Below are 25,334 nucleotides of genomic sequence, written 5' to 3'. Positions count from 1 at the left end.
ATGCAGCACTCTGCATGTGTGCCTGCAGGCCAGAAGACTATTATAGATGTTATTACAGATCTCATTATATGATGGTTATGAGCTACCATTTGGGTGCTGGGAACTGAACTCAGAACCTCTGGAAGAACAACCAGTGCTCTTAACCTCTGAGCCTTCTCTCCAGTCCCTCAGGATAGAGTTCAAGTCCCCAGGCTTGTCTGGCAAGCGCCTTCACTCAGCGCCTTCTTTCCAGTTTGTTTAAGAAAAACCTTCTTTTCAATGGAGGGTGTTAAAACACTGCCTCTGGGCATTTAACATATTTTGTCCATGCTCTCCCCCTGGTGGCAACTGTGGTACATTGCAAATGTGGCAGCACTGAGGGCTCACTGTTACTGCTGTGGCTTTAACCTGTGCTGCCTCCACACAGGAGTAAAGATTGCTGCGTGCCCTAAAAATAAGTGTATGTATTCCTATCTAAGTGGCAGAGCATAAAAGGGTTGTTTTGTTTCTCTTCCAAATCAACTGAAAAGGAGAGCTGAGTATAGCTCTGTGAGAGCACTTCCCTGCCATTCTCCATGACAGTACCTGACCTGTCCCCAGGACAGGGAAGGAAGGAGGGAGATAGACAGACAGACGCAGGGAGGGAGAGGAAGGGGGTGTTGTCCATGTCGTCTGGAAGGCTGTACCTACAGTGGTCAGCCCCTCTCCACGGTCCAGCATCTGGACTCTTCCCACTGTTTGCTACATAAAGATTGCTTTGCTGAGCATTCTTGGCCAGATACCCTTTTCTCTTTTGGATCTTTCTTAGAAGTGGGAGTTTAGGTCAAAAGATGGGAATTGCTTTTTTTTTATTATTTATTTTTTAAAAGGTTTATTTATTCATTTTATGTATGTTAGTACACTGTAGCTGTCTTCAGACACCAGAAGAGGGCATCAGATCCCATTACAGCCACCATGTGGTTGCTGGGATTTAAACTCAGGACCTCTGGAAGAGCAGTCAGTGCTCTTAACCACTGAGCCATCTCTCCAGCCCCAGGAATTGCTTTTTTATCCAATCCTGGATGGCTGGACCTGTGTGTGGGTGAACCGAGGTGTGGGTAGATGGATGTGTGGATGGATCAACCTGTGGGTGGGTGGATGGATGGAGGATGAATGGAAAGAAGGGAGGGAGGGAGGCTGCATATGTAAAGCTGACAGTCTGGGTTTGAACAGCCTTGCTGTGTTCTGAAGTGGTTGGTTGCAGTTCACTTGCTGGCTTTACTTTATTTCAGTGCTGAAATTGAGCCGGGGTTCAGGCACGTTATACATGTGGTCTGCAGTAAGCTACACCTTAGCCATGACCCTTAAAGGCTTTTACTTCACCCATGCTCAGGATTAAACTTAGGTTTTTACACATACTAAGTGAGTGCTCACCACCGAGAGAAAACCCAGCCTCTGACTGTAATGAGTTGTTTTCGGTGTCACCAAGGTAAAGCAGCTGCCCTATGTCTAGTGTTTAGGAATTGTTAGTGAGGCTTGTCATCCCCTCAGTTCCTGCTCGGAGAGGGTCAGACAAGGGTCCCTCAGGAGACTCCATGAAGTACACGGGGTTGAACGTCTGTGCTGATGAAAGCTTTTATAGACACTGACTTTCCTAACTGGTGAGAGAGGCAGGAGGCGTGCTGACCGCCAGGCCAGTCTCCCTCAGTGGCCAGTCCACCCTATCTCCTGCCGTCATTCAATCTCTTGTGAGCAGTTCCTGCCGCATGCCGGAGACCGCATCCTGATCACGGGGGCAGCTGACTCCAAGGTGCACGTCCACGACCTGACGGTGAAGGAAACGATCCACATGTTTGGAGACCATACAAACCGGGTGAAGCGCATTGCCACGGCACCCATGTGGCCTAACACGTTCTGGAGCGCTGCTGAGGACGGGCTCATCCGGTAAGGGTCTCTGCGGACTTCCTTGTGTGTCCTCACTCAGTGGCTCTGCTGCAGGCCTCCCTCCACAGACAGGAAGTGTGTCTCTACCCCCAACGCTCCCTCTCTCTGTTCCGTGTCCTGTGGTGGTTGCGTATTTACCCTGCCCCCTTCAGAAAAAGATGGTATTATTGTCCTTCTTTCTCTTTCCTTTTGGGGTGCTGGGAGTCAAGCCCATGGCCTCTTACATATCAGATAGATTTTCTGCCACTGAGCTAAGTTGCAGACACCACTGTTTCCTGGGAGGCTGGTGCAGAAATGGGGCTTGCTCTGTAGCCAGCCAGGTTGTGCTTATTAGGTCTTTAGCTCCTCGGCTGTTCAAGTCCTGAGCTCCCTGAGATCACAGGCTCATCCTCACCCTGTTGTTATGAGAGCGGATCTCTCTGTTCCTCAGGCTGGCTTCAAACACAGGGCTCAGTAGAGCCCACATTCTGCCTCCTCGGCAGCTAGATCATGAGCATGCGCCTCCATGAGGTCATGCGTAAACTCACTACAGTGTGGCTACAAGGAGGCCTCTGAAGCAAGGCAGAACAGGTCCAATCCCAGTTCTCTCCCGCTGTGAGGTGTGGAAAGGCCACTGCACTCGAGAACTTTTCTCTTTCTTTATAAAACAGGAGTAATCATGGCATCTCCTTCGTAGCTGTGAGTATGCTAACCGAGAACATTCGTGCATAGCACACAGCAGTTAGAAGGCAGCCGGGTCAGTGGCATGCATGCTCAGGAAGCACTTGCTGACCTAGCAGATCACCTGAGCATCAGGACCTGGGCAGAGCCGCGGGCAGCAGAAATATCCTAGCAGGGTGTGACGGTGTCCCCACCCAAGCCGGTGGGTGTCGCGAAGGCAGAGTAAAGTGACGTAGGAGATGAAGAATGCTGTGGGCACAGGCTGGGGATACAGCTAGGCAGCAGAGAGCTCACCTAACGTATTTGAAGCCCTAGAGCAAATCCCTAGTACAGACAGGGAAGAGAAAGGCTATACTCAGAATTGACCCACATAGAAAGCTGAGGAAGGCAAAGTATGTAAAATTGGGTCTTAAAAGTCAGACTGGAGTCTGATAAACCTAACGCTCAGGCCGCAGGTACCACGTGGCAGAAGAACGATGTCAGACTATTTTAGGAAGAGCAGTCCCGTTAAGATGGCCTAGAAGAACAAGTTAACTGTGTGAGGCTTTTAGAGCCAGCAAGAAGTGACTGAGTGGATGGGTGATGCCACACCCCCTTTTGGAAGTCCTGTATAGTGCGGCAGAACTGTCCTCTGCCCTGGCAGGACACTTTGCTTTTCCTTTGCTGTGCAGTTGGGGCTAAGGGGCTGGCAGGCTGGCCCTGGCTTTCATGGTCTTAGGCAGCTCTCAGATAAGCTCAGCTCTCTTCTCTTCCCCCTTGTAGCCCTTGTTTCCTGAAAGTCGGTTAGGGTGGAGTTTTTATTTGGTTCATTGATTGGTTTTTAAGGAAAGGTCTTACTATGCAGCTCAGGCTGTCCTCAACCTCACTATGTAGATCAGGACTTGAACTCATGATCCTCCTGCCTCAGCCTTCGGAATGCTAAGATTACAAGCATGTACCATGACACCCAGCTAATGTAAGAGCTTTCATGCCATGGTCTTCACAGGTGTTCTGCTCTGCACTTCAAAGATGTGATATCCCAGAGAGTTTATTGAATTTCTCTGACCATTAGTGTTGGAGTGGCACCGGGCTGGTGGTCCATTTGAAACACTCCGGACCGTGCCAGATGAACAGCATGTTTTAGCTCAGTATTAGCAATCAGTGAAACAGTAGCAATCTCAAGTGTAGGGTCTACCCTAAGGGTCAGTTTAAGATATCAGAATATGTTAAGCCAGACATAGTGGTGCACACCTTTAATCCCAGCACTTTAGGAGGCAGAGGCAGACAGACCTCGGAGTTGGAGGCTAGCCTGCTCTACAGAGTGAGTTCCAGGACAGCCAGCTACATAGTGAGACCACGTTTCAAAAAGGAGAAAGAAAGACAGGCACCTGGCTTGCAGTGTGCACCATCCTCTCTTGCCTTACAAGGACTTGGTTTCTCCCCTGCTCTCTACATAAGAAACCTAGTCACTAACTTGGTCCTCTCTTACAGCCAGTATGACCTTCGGGAGAACAGCAAACATTCAGAGGTGCTGATTGACCTAACAGAATACTGTGGCCCGATGGTGGAGGCCAAGTGCCTCACTGTCAATCCCCAGGATAACAACTGCCTGGCCGTAGGGGCCAGTGGGCCCTTTGTGAGGCTCTATGACATTCGAATGATCCATAACCACAGGTATGACCAGCAGCCTTGCGGGCAAGACACTGGGAACCCCCCTCCCCCCACACCGAATAATTTGCCTGTAATCCCACCCCCAAAATCACTGTATATTTCCTGCTGGTTACCTTACTGCTGTTAGTATCTGTACAGAGTGACAGTCTTTTTACACAATTCTTTACCTGTGTGTATGGGGGCAGGGATAGTTTTGTGTGCCATGGTGCATGGGTAGAGACCAGAGGACCTTTTAGGGAGTTAATTCTCTGCTCCTATCCTGTGGGTCCTGGGGACTCGAACTCTGGTCGTCAGACTTGGCAAGCAGAGCCAGTTTAGCAGCCCCAGAGTCAGTCTCGGTTTTCGGTTTTTCCTCCTCCTGCCCCCTTGTTTTTTGACACAAGGTCTTATGTATTATGCAGTCTTTTTCTTCCCCCTGAGACAGGGTTTCTCTGTGTACCCCTGGCTGCCTGGAACTCACTATGTAGACCAGGCTAACCTGGTCACAGCAGTCAACCTACCTATGCCTCCTAAGTGCTGGGGTTGAAGGCGTGCATCACCACAGCCGGGCTTTGTCATGTGATCTTGGCTGGCCTTGAACTCACTATGTAGGTCAGGCTGGTCTTGACCTCATAGAGATCTACTTTGCCTCCCCAGTGCTGAGATTACACCAGCATGCCTGACCCCAGAGCTAGTCTTACATATGTGATCCTCTGTGCATACAGTTTTGCTTATTATGATGATACTGGGACAGAACACGTAGCCTTGTACATGCTAGGCACGTGTTCTACCAAGGAACTACACGCCTGTCCCTCTTTTATTTTTTCTTAAAAATTGAAAGATTGGGGCTGGAGAGATGGCTCAACAGTTAATATTTGTGTGGTTCCCACACCCTCATGGCAGCTCACTACTCCAGCCTCAGGGCATCTGGCTTCTCACACTTGCACTCACATGCTCAGACCCTCACATATTCACATAAATTTTTTAAAAATAGAATGTATATTTGAAACAGAAAAGAAAAGGTAAAATAAAAAATGGTGGCACACTACTGCAATCCCGGCACTTGAGATGTAGGGAGAGAGGATCAGAGGTTCGAGGCTATCCTCTTCAGAGCTGAATCTGAAGTCAACCTCAGCTAATGTGACCCTGTCTCAGAACAGAAAGAAGGGAGCGAGGGCAGTCTCTTGGGAGAACCCAAGCATTCTCCACACACAGCCGTGGCTATCCCTGATCCTAGGACAGGTCTAGCCTGCTCTACTTTCACTGATGGTTATATAAAGAGCAAACCTTGGAGTCGCTTGTAGCAGGAAGAAAGACAACTCTGTCCTTCTGTACCCCTCAGGACATAACGCTGGGTTTCCCCTGTGGAGTGTGTGACTCAGCTAGCCAGAGACAGCTAGCCAGTTTTAACCTGTCCAATTTTCCTCCCATCAGAAAGAGCATGAAGCAGAGCCCTTCGGCGGGTGTGCACACCTTCTGTGACCGGCAGAAGCCCCTTCCGGACGGTGCAGCACAGTATTATGTCGCAGGTAGGGCCCAGCCTGGCCCTTGCCTGGACCTTGGCTCTTTGTAGGGCTGTCCAGAGGGGTAGGGGTTAGAATCAGACAGGTCCGGCCTTCACGCCTCATTTTGACCAGCTGTGTTAACTGTCAACAAATCACTTAACTCTGAGGAGTTTCTTCTCTCTAAAATGGGATTGTAATCCCAGAACTCCAGAGGCTAAGCAAGAAGCTTCAAATCACCACACTAATCTGAAAGAGCTAGTAATAAAACCAGGCCGGATGACATAGCAAGACCCCAAGTCACACACGAAGTGACCCAGGGCAAACCCACAGGCTGCTGGCCTGGCCCATTGACTGTACTGAGGGCTCAGCACTTGTGGCTGCCTCCATGAAGTTGGTTGCTAGCATTTTCAATCTGGCTGTCTTTACACTGTCCCCTGACTCAGCCTAGGGTTTTTGCATTCTTCTTGCCAGGTCACCTGCCGGTGAAGCTGCCTGACTATAACAGCCGTCTGAGAGTGCTGGTCGCCACTTACGTGACCTTCAGCCCCAATGGTACAGAGCTGCTGGTCAACATGGGAGGAGAGCAGGTAGGTCCCACTCCAGCGAGGTGAGACCTCACCAGCATTGCCTAGCTTGGCAGATAGAAGTGTCAGCGTCCTCGTAATGACATTGTGACATGCGAGGGAGCCCAGTTACTCTAACCTAGCCTTTTTATTTTCTGTTTCTTTTTAGTGAACTAGACAGATGTAAGGTATTTTGGTTAAGAATGCTTTAAAGGGTCTGGCAAGGGGACTCCTCAGGTAAAATGCTTGCTGTTCAAGCCTGACAACCTGAGTTTAGTCCCCAGATCCCAAGGAGTAGAAGGAGAGTACCAACTCTCCAGCGGTCCCTTTGGGATGGAGGCAGTGGCACACGCTTTTATTCCCAGCACTTGGGAGGCAGAGGCATGTGGATCTCTTGAGTTTAAGACCAGCCTGGTTTACACACTGAATTCCAGGCTAACCAGAACTATTGAAGACAAATGGGAGAAAGTTGCCGTGACCTCCATGTGCACTGTGGTGTGTGCTTGCCTGCATTCCGGGGACACCACACACTCACAGACTAAGAAGAAGGAGAGGGATGGGCATTGAAACTGACAGGCCGTGGGCTAGGGATGGTCGTCACTGAGTACAGTGCTTGCCTACCATGCACAGAACCCCGCGTTTGATCCCCAGCTCCACATAAGCCAGGAAACCAGGGCTGGTGATCTATCCTCAAATCCACATGTGCAAGAGGTAAACACTAGGGGCTGGGGATTTAGCTCAGTGGTAGAGCGCTCACCTAGGAAGCGCGAGGCCCTGGGTTCGGTCCCCAGCTCCGGGGGAAAAAAAAAAATCCGCAAAAAAAAGAGGTAAACACTAGAGGATCAGGAGTTAAAGATCATCCTTGGTCAGATGTAACAAGTTCAAGGCCAGCCTAGGATACATGGAACCCTATCTGAGAGGAGAGGGGGGGAGAGAAGAGGAGATGAGAGAGAAAGGAAGTGGCAGATCATGCTGGCTTCCTATGGTGGCTTCTGTAATCCCAGCCTCAGGAGGCTGACGAAGGAGATAGAGAATCCAGGGCCACCCTCAGCTGCGCAGTGAGAGCAGCCTCTGAAAGACACTACCCTGTCACTTACTGTTTCCAGTGACTTCAAGCATTGTCTTTTTCCGAGCCTCAGTTTCCTCCTGGTTCCCTTGAGGCTTAGAGCTCAGTCAAACTGAGATCTAGGACCAGCTTTGAGAAGTGTCACTTGATGGTGCCAGCCCCTGGTTATGTGCTCTCAACTCGGGGTGTGTGTGTGCTGAACCTGTAGAAATTCATCTCCAGTCATCTATTGCTGTGGCACTAGCATTGTCCTGTACATGATGGGGACAGATGCAAATACAGACAGCCCTGAGGTGACAGCAAACACGGACACAAACAGTGACCTGTCACAAGCAAGGTGTAAATACAAAAGAGCCAGGCTGGAGAGTGGGTGAGCATCTGGCTTGAGGGTGATGGGGGTGAACGGAAGGCCTGGAAGAGCAGTCAGAGGCAGGCAGGGCTGGTTGGAGTCCTATCTGTGCTGTCCCCTGTTCTTAGGACCCTGGTAAGGTATGGAATTCCGAGTCTGCACTTCTTCATCTGAGTGTTTTATGTCCATACAGAACACTTAGCAGAACCCTGCAACAAAATAAGCATTGACTAGTACTCAGTAAATATGCCTAACAGATATATTTGCCTGCTGACAGGGTAATTGGCAGCAGTGTCACTCTTTGTAGTTTCTCTTCTCTGAGGCCTCAGTTTTCTCATCTATAAAACAAGATGTTTGCGCCTTTGAGGCCCTTTCAGATTTAAATATGTGCTCCCAGGTAATGACCAATGTCAGCAAGGGCCTCATAGCTACCCCAAGACTCAAAAGCTTGGAGGATTTTCCTGCTTAAGGTTCCTTTCGTGGAAATGTCTGGCCAGCTCCGTGGTTCCATGCGCAGCGCTCACTGGGAGCTTAGGATCCTGGTCTTGAAAGCTGCTCAGCTCTTGCTGATGCTTCAGCCGTTTCCTCGCCTCATGGCCTCCATCTCTCCTCAATCCTAGGTGTACTTGTTTGACTTGACTTACAAGCAACGGCCGTATACCTTCCTCTTGCCTAGAAAATGTCACTCAGTGGGTAAGTTCTCCCTTAGGGAGCCCATGCTGTGGTGGGTAGAGGTTCGTGTGCTTTCTCTGAAGTGTGTCTATACACTCCAAAAGGCAAGATCTCTACACTGCTCTTATCAGGACATTCACGCACGGGGCAGAGATCTGTCCAAGGCTTCGCATCCTGCTCCTGTGGAAGATGGGCCCTTCCGGTGCCCTGGCTCTTAAGAACTTGAAGAAGCTGCCCTTTTCCTTCTCGTCCTGGTTCATGTATTTCTGCCTGTGGCTTACAGCTGATGTACCCACCCACCTCTTCACCCCTCATCCCCTCCCCAAGCTCAGCTCTGGGGAACGTCAGACAGAAAGGAGCTATTTCCTCTGTAGCCAGCAGAGGGCACACAGTCTTTTCTTTACACCACTGCCTGCCTGTCCTGACTCGGTTTCTGGGACTGGGTCTGACCTGGAAGAATTGTCTCACCATGGAGCCATTAGATCCTATGATGGCAGCCAAAGATGCGGAGAAGTGAAGCCCTCCTCCTGAGTTTCACTGTTTCTTATCATTCTGCCAGAAGTCCAGAATGGCAAGATGTCTACTAATGGCGTGTCTAACGGCGTGTCGAATGGTCTGCACCTTCACAGCAACGGCTTCCGGCTGCCAGAAAGCAAGGGGTGTATCAGGTGAGGCCAACTGACCTCCATGGCCTTTCAGTCTTAGTGACAGCTTCTGGACAGGAGAGATGAATGTGTCCTACAAACCTCTCTTCTTGGGGTTGGAGAGACTACTCATCAGCCAACCACCGGCTGCTCTTTCCCCTCCCAGATCTGTGTAGCTGCCCACAGCTGTCTGCAGCGCCATTTCCAGTAATCCGTTGTCCTCTTCTGGCTTCCTCAGGCACCGCACTGACATTGATACAGGAAAAACACCCATAATACAAAAATCTCAACAAAACACACACACAATGCATGTAGTACACATGTGCACGCATGCACACAGACACACACATACACACACACACACACACACAAACACACACACACAAACCCTTCCTCCTGACCTTAACCCAGTTGTGAATCCCAGATGGTAGAGGTTGTACCAGAGGGACTTCTTAGAGCAGCTCGTGTTCCGAAAGCAGCTTCTGAGAGTTGGCCAAACATACCCACAGTGAAGCTTGTCCCTCTGCCCCGTCACTGGGGTAAGGGTCCCGGCACTGAACTTTGTCTCCCACGCAGATGATCCGTCCCCCTCATGTTATTTCCCATTTTATAGTACATCCCTGCCTCTGTTCTCTTCCCACCCATCTGTTGGGCTTAGATGTTCAGATTGTCCGGTCCCTGAGAAAAACAGGAAGTAGAATGGTTACAAGGTTTAATTCAGTGTGGGTGCAGGTGGCATCGGTGGCTGTCACCTGAGCCCAAGCATTTGATTAATAATTGCTAACACGCCGTTAGACCCTTCCAGACAGCCTTTCCTGCCTCTCTTACTGGTTCACAGTGTTTGGAATTATACATATTCCTTCTTGGTAATAGGAAATGACCCAAGCTCAGGGTGAAAGCGGCCCCTTCTCCAGGATGGCAGTGAGATGCCAGGGTCCATAAAACCGTGCATGTTCTTGGGAAGGACCGCTAACCTTCACCTGGTCTGACTTTTCTCCTTCCCTCACAGTCCCCAGGTGGAGCTCCCCCCATACCTGGAGCGCGTGAAGCAGCAAGCCAACGAAGCCTTTGCCTGCCAGCAGTGGACGCAGGCCATCCAGCTTTACAGCAAGGCTGTGCAGAAGGCCCCTCACAACGCCATGCTCTACGGAAACAGGGCTGCTGCCTACATGAAACGCAAGTGGTGAGTGGGCACTGCAGAGGTCCCTGGGTCAGGACGAGGGCTGAAGCGCCTAGACCATGAGACCGAGTTGCTGGGGTATCCACAGAAGGTGGCATTAGCAACCTACTGCCCGTTGGGGCCTCTTGTATGTAGGCCCCTCCTTTCTACCTGAGGCTGAGGTAGCACAAAACATTTAGTGTGCAGGTGATTCACAATTGCTTTGTTATAAGATGTGAATGGGGGGCTGGGGAGATGGCTCAGTGGTTAAGAGCACTGACTGCTCTTCCAGAGGTCCTGAGTTCAAATCCCAGCAACCACATGGTGGCTCACAACCATCTGTAGTGGGATCTGATGCCCTTTTCTGGTGTGTCTGAAGACAGCAAGTACTCATGTAAAAAAAAAAAAAAAAAAAAAAAAAACTTTAAAAAAAATATGTGAATGGAAGTAGGAATTAAGAGGAGCGCTCATACTGATTACTGAAGAATAGAGGCTTGGATTGGACTTGAAAGAACAGTGGAGGGGTTGGGGATTTAGCTCAGTGGTAGAGCGCTTGCCTAGCAAGCGCAAGGCCCTGGGTTCAGTCCCCAGCTCCGGGAAAAAAAAAAAAAAACAGTGGAATCTTGATAGATACAACTGAGGAGCTTGAGGAACTTTATAACATGATTCTGCAGTTGAATGACCCTGCATTTGCTTTCTGGGCTCTTAGACCCACTCACTATACACTGACTGGTGGTAAAAGGAAAGACAGGTCAGTATCCTAAGACGCCTCACATCTTCAGAGGCCATCAGGGCCCCAGTCCTGCCTGCAGCGCCATCAGACAGGCAGGCAGGCAGACCCCCATCCCCCAGCCAGGGCCAAGACTAGAGATGGATAGAGCTGGGCCCACAGCCATTTCTGCTCCGTCTGGCATCCGTCGGCTCTGCCCAGACAGACAGGCCAGCTGGTGTGCCATCGTCTGGCTGAAACTAGGCAGGCCTGGGGAAGCTTAAGAAACCCCCCACCCAAGTCAGCAGAATGGGAGTGGGGGAGACGCCACACACGCAGAAGTTAGCTGAAGCACCGGGAGCTTCCCCAGGGACCAGAGGGCACCCACATTCAATAGAGGGCTGTCTGGGGTCCTGGCCATCTGAGGTGTCTGACCTCTGTCACACTGGTTGGGTAGGATGTGACAGCCCCTTTCTAGGCTTAGCTAAGAGCTCAGCTTCATGTATGTATTTTTGCTGAAAGAAGTTGGTGATTTCCTAATTCACAGCTTGTTTTCTGAGTTCCTACTATGTGCCAGGTACTGGGGAAACAGACTTCTATCTCTCTGAATCCCTGTGCCTCAGAGGCCCAGCCTCTGGAAAGGAATAAAATCTCTAACATAGTTCAGCATGAAACGTGAGAGAGGCAGGAAGCAGTAAGTCTTGCAAACGGTCAGGTAAAGTGCTGTGGGCGCCAAGAAGAGTTGAGTCACCTCAGCCCAGGATCAGGGAAGCCTCAGGAAGATGTGTCTGAATGGGCTGGAAGTGTGGGCAGCTCAGACAAGGCGATGAGGGGGAGGAGAGGAGTGTGGGGAAGGACACTGCAGGGAGAGGAGATGGTGTGAACAAAGGCATGGGGGCGGGGGACTGACTGAAGGGCCTGCTTCAGTACAGCAAATCCATTTGGCTGGAGCAGAGGGTTCTGGAAAGGACTGGCAGGGGATGAGTCTGTGAGGTAGCCTGGGGCTTGCCTGGAAAGGGCTTGGAATGCAGAGGGTGGCATTTGGCCTTGATTCAGTGTGTGATGGGCAGCTACTGGAGAGATTTGAGCAGGGATGTGCAGAGGGCTGTCTTTTCAGGGAGATTGATCTGGCAGTACATCTAGGATGGGTGAGCCCTGAGGCCAGCCTGCTCTTTTTTTTTCCCCATCCCCACATGCCTGCCAGTGACCCCTAGAATGTCACATTCTGTCCCAGGCCAGTCTCCCCAGGGCTACCATCTGCTCCTGGAAACAGACCACCCTCTGGCTCCTGGCTGGTCTCTGGTCTGGCTCTTGCTAGGAGCTCAGAAAGGGGCACCTTGCAGGCAGTAACTGGGTTTCCACACAGCGCCTGATCCTTCGTCATAGCCACTCATTTTGACGCAGAACACACCATCAAAGCAGCTCTGCTTCCTGCCTGCCCCACATTGCTTAGCTGTGGGTCCCTAGTCTCAGACCGGCTCCTCCAAGGGCTGGTGCTCCTCCTGACTACATGGCAAGAGAGGGTCGGGATGAGCCTTCTGTGACCTGTGCCCTTGATGAAGGGACCCTTGTCCTCAGGGAGTGCTGCTTACTGCAGGATAGGCCCACCCCAGCCCAGTAGGAAGCGGGAGAAGCTCCACCCCCAGCATTGAGAATATGAACATTTCGTGTTTCTAAAGGGGACAGGACCCTCACTGCTGTTTGGCTGTACAGATGAGAGGCAAAATGCGTTTCTGGCAACAGGAGGTGCCTCCTGTCCAGCTACTCTTTTTACCCCCTCCAATAAAAAGCCTTTACTTCCCTTTACCCTACTTCTCCATTGGAGAAAAGAGTAGAGAGGATTTGGAGCTCCTGGTGTGCACAGCCTCCTCACCATCAGCTTCCAGAGAGCTGACTTTGCCAGACAGCCAGGCCCCATCCTCCAGCCCCAGGAGGTGGAGGCCACAGCTGCTGCAGATCAGTCAGCCAGGACAGGGGGGGTCTGGCTGGGGTGCGCTGCCTGCTGGTCAGACCCTGAGCCCCTGGCCTAACACTTCTGGCTTCTCCAGACCACAGAACTGTCCTTGAGGGCCCCCTGCCTTGGACGTAGCTTTGAAGGCCAGCAGGGGGATTTGAGGAGGTGGATGAAGGAAAAGAGAAGGAGGGCTTGGGGAGCCTGAGGTGGGCAGGATGCCAGGCCTTCTGCTGCAGAGCTGCGGGTGCCTGAGGTGAGCAGTGCACAGTTGCAGGCTGTGCCCAGCAGAGGGCACCCCAATACTGCCTTTCACTGCCTCAAGCCTCGGGGATCCTGGCTTCCTCCCTGGGAGGGAGTACTGGGCTCTGCCAAGGCTTCATTTCCATATCTCCTCACCCTGAGGTTTGTCAGAGATAGCTTAGAAGTAGCCACAGAAAATGGTGGGAGCCTTGCATTTGCCACGGGGCCTCCCTCACCTCTAAGCTGTGTCCCTGTACTTCTCAGGGACGGTGACCACTACGATGCCCTCCGGGACTGCCTCAAGGCCATCTCCCTAAACCCTTGCCACCTGAAGGCACACTTCCGTCTGGCCCGGTGCCTCTTTGAACTGAAGTATGTGGCCGAGGCTCTGGAGTGCCTGGATGACTTCAAAGGGAAGTTCCCAGAGCAGGCCCACAGCAGTGCTTGTGACGCGCTGGGCCGGGACATCACAGCTGCCCTTTTCTCCAAAAGTGATGGCGGTGAGTGTGTGCCCAGAGAGGCAGCTGTCCGTCCCTACCCAGAAAGGCTGTGGTGCTTTGATCTAGGAGCCCTGACTTCTGAAACTCCACGGCCTTAGGACAGTCTGCTAACCCCTGAAACTCACGGTCAGCATCTCCCATTGAAACTCTGTTGAGGGTTAATGTTAGCATTCAAGGCACCAGGTACCGCCCAGTCCGGCTGTGCAGGCTCCAGCTAGGCCTTCTCACCTGTCACAGCCAGGGCCTTGGCAGAGAGCGCATGGCCGAGAGAGGCGAGTGCTGTTTGTTGCCTTGGTCTCGATCTGGGCGTGTGCAGCGGGCATGGTGTCTAGGACAGTGCCTTAGTTCCCAGCTCAGCTCTACCAGGTTGGACTGTGCGGCCATGGATCCAGCACAGCCTCCAGACCAGTGCCATCTGCAAAGGGCACACCACGCCTGCCCAGTGCCTCCCGAGTTGGAGGGCAGCGAGCTGGGTCATGGTGATGTGGGCTACAAATGTAAGGAAGGTCTCGCTGGAGGCAGATAACCAGCCGTGGGATTCGCTCATGCTGCGAGTGTCCAGGCTGAAGCTGACAATGCTTCTTCCTGCAGACTTTTAGTTCTCCGGGGTAAAGCTGGGGGCAGGTGGCCCCATGTTGCCAGTTCTGGGCCGGAAACTTAGCACAGAGGTGGAGGAGACAGCGAGGAGGAGATGAAAGGAAGGGAAGCCTCCTACCTCTCCTTGCTCACCCCTCTCACCTCTCCTTGCTTTCTGCCCCAGAGGAGAAGAAGGCAGCTGGCGGTGGTGGTCCAGTTCGCCTCCGAAGCACAAGCCGCAAGGACTCCATCTCCGAGGACGAGATGGTGCTACGGGAGCGCAGCTACGACTACCAGTTCCGCTACTGTGGCCACTGCAACACCACAACGGACATCAAGGAGGCAAATTTCTTTGGCAGGTCCGAGGCCCCGAGCAGGAGGAGGGTGCACATCACAGTGGGTGCAAGGGTTTGAGGGGTAGGGCTGCGTGGGAGACATACTTTGGGGATACTCGTGGCCTGGCTCTGTCTCTCTACCCTCAGGTACCTCAGGCAGCCTCTTTCTTTGTGCGTACGAAGAAACCAGCCACACCACTGCAGTCAGAACAGACTGGCCTGGGTGGCGTCAGTGCCTGGAAGTTCCCTCTGCCCCCGCCCCCACACTCTGTCTAGTGTCCTGGAGCTTGCTGGCTCTATCTGGACATTTGGAGCTTTTGTGAGACCGGGCATCTTGGACCATGTCCTGGGCACTCATGGGCACAGCCTGTATTCTCAGACAACTCCCACCCCAAGCCCCATCCTTGCTTTGTTGATCCCCTTTTGTCAAGAGGGTCTCTCCCCCAAGATCCCCTCCGAATGTCAACAGTGTGAGAGGGCCTATATTATGGCTGGACTGTAGGATTTGGTAGTCAGGGTCCAAGAAGTCTCGGATTGCTGAGGGAAGGTTTAGCTAGATGAAGCTGCTCTTACAGGAGATAGATACAAGAGTCAGTCCCACACTGGCGAGGTAATAATGTACCCCCGTGGATTCTGTGGTACCGTATTGGAGGGTACTGATATTGGGGGGTTTTTGTTGTTGTTTTTGGTTTTTGAGACAGGGTTTTGCTGTGAGGCCCTGGCTGTCCTGGAACGTACTTTGTAGACCAGGCCAGCCTCAAAATCACAGGAGCCTGCCTGCCTCTGCTCCCAGCAACTGATGCTGGGTTTTAACACAGTGATGACTGTACAAGCAGCGTGAAAGAAGAGCTCATTTGCATAGAGTTCTGAGTCGAGGGGAGCCCCTTGAGTGTGAGGAACCGAGTGGTCCCCGGCTTCCGTGTCCCCTCTCGCCTTTCCCTGCGCCTGACCTCCCTGCCCTTTACTCTCTGCCAGCAATGCTCAGTACATCGTCAGCGGCTCTGATGATGGCTCCTTCTTCATCTGGGAAAAGGAGACCACCAACCTAGTCCGAGTGCTCCAGGGAGATGAATCCATTGTCAACTGCTTGCAGCCACACCCCAGCTACTGCTTCCTGGCTACCAGTGGCATCGACCCTGTGGTGCGATTGTGGAACCCACGACCAGAGGTGAGGGCACAAGCAAGGTGGCCAAAGCCGACCGACAAGGAACATAAGGACTGCGTTTGAAGCCTTGGCTGAGCTTCAGTGCTAGGGAAGGGAAGGGAAGGGAGCGGAGCCACGCAGGATAGAAACTGTCGGGAAAGATGAAGCCGGAAAGTGGGACCCCCTAGTCCCTAGGAAGCTCTAATGCAGTGGGCGTTCCTGGGGTGAGACTGGCTTTTGCATTCTTGGGACATATCCCTGAGATTGCCATGAAGGTGAAAAGTCCATATACCAAGAGCAGGTAGGCAAGGGGGGAGACAGAGCCAGATCAGCCTTTGAGGGAATGCCTCAGGCTCTCGGGAGACCTTCCCTTCATATGCCTGTCAGGGGTCCTGCCCGGAAGCTGTTAAAGGACGGTCCCGGGCAGGCGCACAGGCTTTGGGGTTGATTGCTATGCAGTCTTACACAGAACACTTAGGTCAGCCAGTGTGGCCTCCTCTGCTCTCGGTGCCAGTGGGCAGGTGAGCCTTCCATGAGCCTTCCAATGACAGCTAGCGGAGCTGAAGGAAATCCAGAACTGGTTTGCTGTAACTTTTATAAAGAGGACCCCACCAGGCCTTTCCTCGAGGGAGAAAATGTAAAGGGTTGTTAGAACTAGGGGACTGTATCTGGTCCCCAACCTAACATGTGAAGCATCTCCCCAACACGTGTTCCTGTGTGCACACTTGTCACCATGTGTTTAACCTTATGTGCCCCTAGATGCCCCAGTGTGACCTCCCTTACATATTCTGAGTAGATGTTTCCTCTTATATGTCCCAGTCTGTGTGTCTCCCTCCTCAGCCCCTATGTATATGCCACAGTACATGTGCCTCCCTTGTACCTGCTGCCCCCCCACCCTGAGGTCACTAGAACTGCCTTTTCTTGACAGAGTGAAGACCTCACGGGCCGAGTCGTGGAGGACATGGAGGGTGCCTCTCAGGCCAACCAGCGGCGCATGAATGCCAATCCCCTGGAGGCGATGCTGCTGGACATGGGCTACCGGATCACAGGCCTGAGCAGTGGGGGCGCTGGGGCCTCCGATGACGAGGACAGCGCAGAGGGCCAGGTGCAGTGCCGGCCCAGCTAGATGCTCCTAGCCCCAGTCCCCGGCCCTGTGCAGGAGATCAGAGGGCTGGGCTCTGTTTTGGTTTGTCTTTCCCACCCCCATTTTTCATTTCCCCTGTTTTGTTTGTTAGTTCGACATTGTGGGTGGGGATTGCTGCAACTTGCTGGCTTTCAGACTCTCGGGCTGATTGTCCCTTGACTGTCCACAGCCCTGAGCAGAAAAGCAGGAGGGGAAGTCCCTCCGTATGCCCTTACCTCCTGCTTCCGTGTCTCTGGAAGGCTCTGGCCCTTCTCAAAACCCCTTCCGCCTCCAGTGGGGAGGCAAGAGCTGAAGCTGTCTTCACGGACTGCCCTGCCTCTTGGTTGGCAACAGAAAGGGAGTGGAACTCCCTGCTGTCAAAGGCTTGCCTTGGCCTGTTGTTGCCACTTGCTCTCCTGCCTATGGGGCTAGCTCCCCTGAGGTCTTTCTGGAAGGTCCCTTCCCAGCCACCAGTGCTCTGGTGGAACCGTAGGAAAGGTGGGAGCCCGCAGTGGCAAGGTCAGGCCTCCTGCCCTGGTGGCAGTGGAGCTTTCTCATCCCCTCCTGGGCCTGTTCTAGGCTGGCTCTGAGGGCTTTGCCTTTCCTCTGGTGTGGCAGGGGGTGGGGTGCCTCGTCCCCACCCACCTGCCCATGCAAGTACTAATGCGCCATGGCCACTCTCCTGGGGCGCTCCTCGGCCTCACTGTGACCTTTCTGCCAGAGCTCCCAGCCAGGCCTCCTCTGCTGAGGTGGCGCTTCCTAAGGACCCTTCTCGCCCTCTCTGCCCTCCTTCCCACCCATGTGCTGAGCCGCCACAAAGACCAAAGAAGTGATGGCTTTTCTCTGTCCCCTGCTGCTCTGGGGGGAGGGGGTGGGAAAGTCCTTAGCTCAGCCATCCCTTCTCAGCAGCCCCAAGCTTTACACTGGACACAGCGCCCACTCCACCACCAAGCCTCCCTCTCCCTCTAGCCCCTCGGCCGGCGCCTGCTCTGGAGCTGGGAGTTGGTTCATGCCAGCCTCCCCCAGCCCTGTGTGCTTCCTCTGGGCTGCAGCCCTCCAGCTGCAGCCTCTGGGGAGAAGCAGCCTCCCTTCTCTCCCTCCCTCCATACCTCCCTCCTTCCCTTCCTCTCTCCCTCCCTCGCCCCTGTCTCCGCCAGGTGCCTCCTCTCAGTCAAGCTTCTGAGCAGCCCTGGAGACAGGAGGGCCATGTTAAAAGCTTTTTCACAGTTTTAAGAAGACTAGGGGGGTGAGGCTAGTAGTGGGGGGTCTGGCACCATCTCATTGCTTTAATCTCAGCGACACAGGTGGCAGCTTCTCCCCCTTCCTGCCCACCCCAGGTCCTCTTCCCACCCCTCTCTTCTAGCTTGGTAATGAAGTGTATTTATTGGTGAAGGAAACAGCTGCTGCTGCCGCTCCTGCTGCTGGGACTTGCTCCCCTGCTCTTCCTCATGACCTTTCTCAAGCCAGGGAGGGGAGCGGGAGTGTTGGGCTAGACCCTGGGGCTCGAGAACTGGCCAGGGTCCCTTTGCTTTCCTATGTTGAAGCCACCTGCCATTCCCCCGTCCCTGCCTCCTGTCTCCCACCCGCCTGCCTAGCCTGGACCCTGCAGTGTGGAGAGACACATAAGCCTTACTGTCCTCTGGGGGCAGGAGCCGAGCCTTTTTGTTGCTCTGCTCCCAGGAGAGTGAGGGTGACGCAATTGATTAAAACCATTTTGTTCTACTTGTGACTGGTGGCATTTGTTGGGGATACAAATGGGTCTTGATTCCCTCCCTGCCGTAGCTCTGTGACTTGGAGCAACCACACCTCTGCTGAGCAGAACGAGACCTGCCTGGAGCGGTGCGGGTCACTCAGCCCAGCAGGCACAAAGCCTGGAAATGAGGGATTTCAACTCTTGGTAGTTTTCAGATTCCTTAAACTAGAAGCCAAGGTGCACATCCCTTCCTGTGATCCAAGGTGCACATGGTTCTTGTGTATGTGTTACAAGGAGCGAATGTTTTACCCAGAAGTGTTCACCAGTTGCTACGTGCCGTGTACTGTTCTGTGTACCTTACATTGTACTACAGAACAAATATGATTGTAGCTTACTAAAGGGACTCGAGGACCCATGGGGTTTTAGTTTAGTTTTGTTTTTCTTTTTCTTTTGTATCCTAGATTATCTGATGAGTTCTTAAGCCAGAAGATTCTAGAATTTCTCAGCTCACAATAATATCATCATAGAAACTTTTCGTGGGGCCTCCTAAGAAAAAAAGGCTGAGCTCAACTTATTAAGTACTAATTGAAATCGCTTAGGATATATTTTTAAAAATAATACACATAAATTAGAAGGAACTTTGGAGACAGGCTGTGGAGCCCAGGCTGGCCTTTAATTCACTAGGTAGTCAATAATGGCCTTGACCTATGATCCTCCTGCCTCTGTCCCGAGTGCTGGGAGAATGGGCGTGCACCCTCATACCTAGTTAATGCAGTTCATTACACAGTAGGGATTCATTACATAGTAGGGATGAAGCCCAGGGCATTGTGCATGCCAGGGGAGCACTTTCCACTGAGCCACACACCACCCTGTCTTTTCCTTTTTTTTTTTTTTTTTTTTTTTTTTGGTTCTTTTTTTCGGAGCTGGGGACCGAACCCAGGGCCTTGCGCTTCCTAGGTAAGCGCTCTACCACTGAGCTAAATCCCCAGCCTCCTGTCTTTTCCTTAATAGCCAGGTCCAGATGGGGTCTGTGTTCCTGCTGGGGACTGCACAAGCCTTTTCTTCAAAGCAGACACCGCCACTCAGTTCTAACTCCACACCGATTCATCTTCATTACAGTGACTACTAAAAACCCAACTTTGTTTGAGACAGGGCCACTGTATTATGTAGCCCTGGCTGACCTGGTAGAACAGGAGCCTTGACCTTAACAGAGATGTGCCTGCTTCCCCAGTGCTGGGGCTAAAGATTCGTGTTAGTAAAGCCAGCTAAAACCCAACTTCTTGTAAGGATATAGTCAAAAGTAGTGTGATGTGGTCTCGTAGTTAAACTGCAGATTACCTCAAGCTGGCGGTTTTCTCAGTGGCCAGTAGATGCTGGTAGATCTCATCTTTAAAACATTCCTCTTTGCTGTCCACACCCAACCAGGGCACCGTAAGGTCCTTTGATACAGTTTAGGGGCTGTTAGTGCCACAAGAACAGTTCCACTGTGAAACTTAAGAATCTTCTCTTTGTAGCTGTGAGAAGAACCAAACTGGGATAGCTGCCTGTGCCTCCTCAGGTCTAGACAAAGACCCTGTGTTCCCAAATTAAGCCTCCAGAAGCTTCAAGGCATTTCCAGACTGTGCAAGAGAGGCACAGTGTCCCAAGGCAAGGAAGTATAATGCAGTGTTGTGTTTGGAGATCCAAAGCGATTGATTTGGGGAAGGTTATAGAGAGCTAGAGGGGTTAACTGGAGGATGCATGTCCCCAGCGAGAGACCATAGGCTTGCTCCCATGACAAGGAGCCATTAGAATTTACCAGGACAGGAACAGTTATAAGCACTTGTTCTCGCAGAGGACCTGAGCTCTGTCCCAAGCATACACATCAACCATCTGTAACTCAAGTTCCAGGGGACCCAACATTCTCTCCTAACCTCATGGGCACTGCATGTATGTGGCGCAGAGATGTGTGCAGAAAAACACCTATGCCCACAATATAAAAATAAGTAGTGGGGTTGGGGATTTAGCTCAGTGGTAGAGCGCTTGCCTAGCAAGCACAAGGCCCTGGGCTCAGTCCCCACTCCAAAAAAAAGAAAAAAAAAAGTAGTTAAGTGAATGAGAAGCCATTTTGGAATTAGACAATATAGATCAGATACTGGCTTCGAACACACAAATCTACCTGCCTCTGCTTCCCTGGTACCTTGAGCTTCTCTATATGTTGGTCACTTTTTCAATGGTATGACAAAAATAGCTGAGAAAACCAACTTAAACCAAGGACTGTTCATTTTGGTTCATGGTTTCATAGGCTTTGGGTGATGGTCAGCTGGTCCCATTGCATTTCAGCCTGTGCCTGTGGCCAGGCAAACACCTGGCGGGACAAGGGACAGAGGGACAGACCCACCTCACAGTAACTAGGGTACAGAGGGACAAAAAGGAGAGCATTCAGTGGCCTCTCTCCTCCAATCAGGCTCTATGTCTTAATAGCCCAGCATTGATGGATTTAACCATGGATAAAGTTAGCACCATCAAGACCCAGTCACCTAACCAAGGAGCCACCTAGCTGGGTGCTTCAAAGCCATAGCACTGTGGTGTGTCACCATGAAGGAGCCAGCATAGAGTTTTTATTAATGCCCTGTACAGATGACAGAAGAATACTTCAGATATACACTGTCACACAGAATAGTTAACTAGTCCCAAAGTGCACTGTTCACCACTTCATGTTTTGCTGTTTTTGGTTGGTTGGTTTTTTTTTCTCTGTGTAGCCCTGGCTTATCCTGGAACTCACTCTGTGGACCAGGCTGGCCTCAAAACTCAGATCTGTCTACCTCTGCTGGGATTAAAGGAATGTACCACCACCACGTCTTGGCTACCAGGTTTGTTTGTTTGTTTTGTTTTGTTTTGTTTTGTCTTTAGAAATTGGGTTGCAGAGATGGCCCGTCAGTTAAGAGCACCTCCTGCTCTTCTGGTCCCCAGCGCCCTCATTGGGCAGCCCAGAAGCCCTCACTCCAGCTCCAGGGAATCCGATGCCATCTTCTGGGTTTCACATAACATCTGCCCAGTTGTCCAACAGGGTGAGACTGGTAGAAAATAACAAGGAAATCCATGTGACCCTGAGTTCTGTCCTGAGCTTTTAGACGCAACATCGAAAGTAAGATCAAGAGGAAACAATCAGTAAGAAGACCTCATCCAACTTGAAAAAATGCAGGCCCGGCAAAGAACACTGTTAAAGAATGAAAACTCAAACCAAATATGAGGAAACGGTACCGAAACATCGGGGGAAGGGTTTGGGTCTGAAATACACAGGTCCTGCATTTTGAGATGGGCTCTTGGAGCCTGGGCTGGCCTTGAACTCCCTGATCTTTGCCTTTACCTCCCAAGTACTAGGCTCACAGACACCCACCAGCAAGCCTGGCTCACTGTTTTTGTTTCCTCTCTTGAGATGGTCTCACACTGTAGCCCAGGCTGGCCTGGTGCTCTCAGCAGTTGTACTGAAATGGCAGACACGAGTCATCACACACAGCTCCAAAGGACTCATCAGTTCTGAGCCTGCTGTGGTAGTGCGTTCACGCCTGTGACTTCAGCAGTTGGGAGGTAAAAGCAAGGGTCAGGAGTTCAAGGCCAGCCTGAGCTACGACAAGACCTTGCCTCAAAGAGGGTCAAGGTGAACTCAGAGAAATACACAGGAGCCAGAGAGGTGGCTCAGTGGTTAGGAGCACTGGCTGCTCTTCCTTAGGACTTAGGTTCAATTCCCAGCACTTACATGGCAGCTGTCAACTCTAACAACTGGGGATCAGACTCCTTTTTCTGGCTATATATATAATCTGACAGGCATGGTAGCAGGCAGATTTCTAAGGAGTTTGAGGCTAGCCTAGTCTACAGAGCAAGTACCAGAACAGCTAGGGCTACACAGAGAAACCTTGTTTTGAAGAAAAGAGAGAGAGAAAACTCAAGCATGGTGGCACATACCTAGCATCTAGAAGGAGGGGGCAGACTGATCTCTGTGAGTTTGAAGCTAGACTATTCCAGGAGAGCCAGAGCTGTATAATAGAGAGAACCTGTCTCAAACCCCATGCCACCCCTAAAAGTCCTCACCAAAGATGTTCTATAAGCGTTGTGAAATGATAGTTAATGTGACAGGGGTGTGGTGGTACATGTCTTTAATCCCAGTACTCAAAAGGCAGAGGCAAGAGGATATCTGAGTTTGAGGCTATCCTGGTCTATATAAGGAGTTCCAGGCTTAGTGTGTCATAGATCCTGTCTTAAAAACAGCCAACATGTCATTACAGAATGCAAAATAGCAGAAAACTCTACACATCTATGAGGATGGTTTAAACAGAGGACAATACTAATGCTAACAAGGATGTGGGGCGACTGTAACTTGATTCATTGCTGCTAAAAAGGCAAAGTTAAAATTGGCTTTTCTACATAACCTAAGCTGGCTTGGAACTTTATACATAAAGCCCAGCTTTATGAGCCTTCGATTTAAGTCTCCCCCATGCTGGGATCTGAAGCACTAGCTACCACAACCCGTAAGTAATATGCTCACTTTTAAGGAGAGACTGCAATTCTTACAAAACCAGTCTACTACACCATCCAAATGAACTCGTTGGCATTCCCCGGAATGAGGCCAAATCACCAGTGCAAACACGTACCTGGATGTTTGCAGGGGTTTGTTCATGATCGTCTAAGCTGCAATCCACCAGCATGTGCTTCAAAAGGTCTGAGGATAAGCTAGCTACAACCGTACAGTGGAATGTTCCTGGAAAAAAAATCCTTCATACACATGAAAATAAATATTAAGAAAAAAAAAAAAAAAGCCAGGCACAGCAGCCTTTAACCCCAGGACTCAAGATGCAGAGGCAGGCAGATCGCTGCAAGCAACAGAAACGAGAAAGGTGACATCTAGCTGTGTGCTGTGGCTTGCACCTGTGGTCCCTACTACTAAGGAAACTGAAGAAGGGTCCCTCGAGTTCAGTGTTCAGGGCCAGCATAAACAGTATCTGTCGGGTTGGAGAGGTGGCTCAGTGGTTAAGAGCACTGACTGCTCTTCCAGAGGTCCTGAGTTCAATTCCCAGCAACCACATGGTGGCTCACAACCATCTGTAATGGGATCCAATGCCCTCTTCTGGTGTGTCTAAAGATAGGGACAATGCACTCACATGCATAAAATAAAGTCTTAAAAAAAAAAAAAAAAACAGGGGTTGGGGATTTAGCTCAGCGGTAGAGCGCTTGCCTAGCGAGCACAAGGCCCTGGGTTCGGTCCCCAGCTCCGAGAAAAAAAAAAAAAAAAAAAACAGTATCTGTCCCATCTCAGAAAAATAACCAAAAACGGTGGGAGGGGCTGGAGACACGCACATCGGTTAGGAGCACTGGCTGCTCTTCCAGGAGACTAGCTAGTCAGCTCCGCAAGGCGGCCCCAAACCGTCTGAACAGACCCAGGAGACACCAAGCTCTCTTCTAGCCTCAGAGGACTCCAGGCTCATATGTGGTACATAGACCTGTGCAGACAAAACACCCATAACATAAAATACTTTAATGTGCATAAAATAAATGCACAGTGAAATCAGTCAGTAAAGGTGACACACTTTATGATTCCAGCTGTGTGGCTCTGGGAAAGGCAAAAGTATAAAGACGGGGGTGGGGGAGAGATCATCTTTGGGCTTTGCACACATGTGTGACTCATCCAAAGCCCTCACTGGCCCTGCTGATAAGAGAGCCTGGAGGTTCCGATAAGCCAAGCCCCCGTGGTGGGAAGACCCAGCAAAGCAGACATTACAAATAGATGTGTAGGCAGGTGTAGCCCCAGAGACCTGTGATGGTGTCGGTGCAGATCATGCCAGAATGTGGTCACAGAACCTAAGAGTTTCTTAGTTCAGTGAGTCTCAGGCCTGGCCATAAGCAGGACCGCCTGCCTAGGATCTTTTTAAATATTTCCCTTGTCCGCCTCCCAGAGCTTCTGTGTTGATTTGTCTGAAGTAGAGCCCAGCAATCTCTGTGTTTCTTTGAACCTTTTCTGGTTCTTTCTATGGTGAAGCCAGAGGTGAGAACACTAGCCTAGCCATACTCAAACCTTATGAGCACGGACAGTGAATTCCAAAGAGAGAGAGAGAGAGAGGAGGAGGACTGGCCCCGGGCCACATCACAAACGAAGCAAGGGCCATGGCTAAATCCCTGATCTCTGGTTCCTAGTTCAGCTCTTTGAGCCACATTCTCGGGACCAGAGAGATGGCTCAGCAGTAGGTGAATTACTCCTTCAGATCTCACTCTCCGCCTCCATGTGCTGGCTCAGAACCATCTGTAACTTCAGTTCCAGGGGATTCATACAGGCTCTTCTGGCCTCTAAGAACACTAAGGACGCACATGGTACATAGGTATACAAAACATTCATAAAAATATAACAAAAAAATTTAAGTAGATTTCTTAGCATGGCCAAGGCCCTGTTTTTTTTTTTGGAGGGGGGGGGTTGTTTTTTGTTTTTTTTTTCCGGAGCTGGGGACCGAACGCAGGGCCTTGCGCTTGCTAGGCAAGCACTCTACCACTGAGCTAAATACCCAACTCCCTAAGGTCCTGGTTTTTGTCTTCACTAAAAACACTACAAACATTTATGTTAGCACTCCTGATATGTGCTTCCGCTTTCTGTGTGCCTGGCGTTGGGTTGGCCACTGGTTCAATAAGAAAGCACACAGTAGACCTGGTTCCTGGTTCCTGCCAGCCCAGAGCTTCCAGATTATCTGGAAGTTGTGGAATAGCAAATTGGGGGGCTGCATTCGGCCCCTGAGCATTGGCCTTCAATGGGAAACGATCCACTAAGGTGCTGTTCAGTCAGTGTGCCACCATGTGCCATGCTCAGTCCTAAGGATATCTAGGTGGAAGGCGGGCAGATGGAAAATTCGGTATTGGGGTTAACTCAGGAAGACTGCAGGGAGAGTTTA

The 25,334-nt window shown here is 51.2% G+C and overlaps 1 protein-coding gene across 6 annotated transcripts in view; it reads left to right on the top strand.

Annotated features, from left to right (window-relative positions):
* Window positions 1-18,457, top strand: part of Wdtc1 (WD and tetratricopeptide repeats 1) — a 66,564-nt gene extending 48,107 nt beyond the window's left edge. For 3 of the 6 annotated variants that reach the window (XM_087548674.1, XM_087548673.1, XM_087548672.1), the window contains 10 exons: window positions 1,715-1,902; window positions 5,626-5,720; window positions 6,168-6,283; window positions 8,295-8,367; window positions 8,906-9,014; window positions 10,000-10,173; window positions 13,317-13,552; window positions 14,313-14,487; window positions 15,439-15,631; window positions 16,536-18,452. In XM_087548674.1, the coding sequence (XP_087404800.1) occupies window positions 1,715-1,902; window positions 5,626-5,720; window positions 6,168-6,283; window positions 8,295-8,367; window positions 8,906-9,014; window positions 10,000-10,173; window positions 13,317-13,552; window positions 14,313-14,487; window positions 15,439-15,631; window positions 16,536-16,733 (1,557 nt within the window). In that variant the 3' untranslated portion in view covers window positions 16,734-18,452. 6 annotated transcript variants of the gene reach the window in all.
* Window positions 18,458-25,334: the final 6,877 nt, after the last annotated feature.

Source organism: Rattus norvegicus, chromosome 5, assembly GCF_021556685.1.
Source record: "Rattus norvegicus strain SHRSP/BbbUtx chromosome 5, alternate assembly SHRSP_T2T, whole genome shotgun sequence".
NCBI classification, from domain to species: Eukaryota; Metazoa; Chordata; class Mammalia; order Rodentia; family Muridae; genus Rattus; species Rattus norvegicus.
This window is presented reverse-complemented; position numbering and strand designations above follow the sequence as displayed.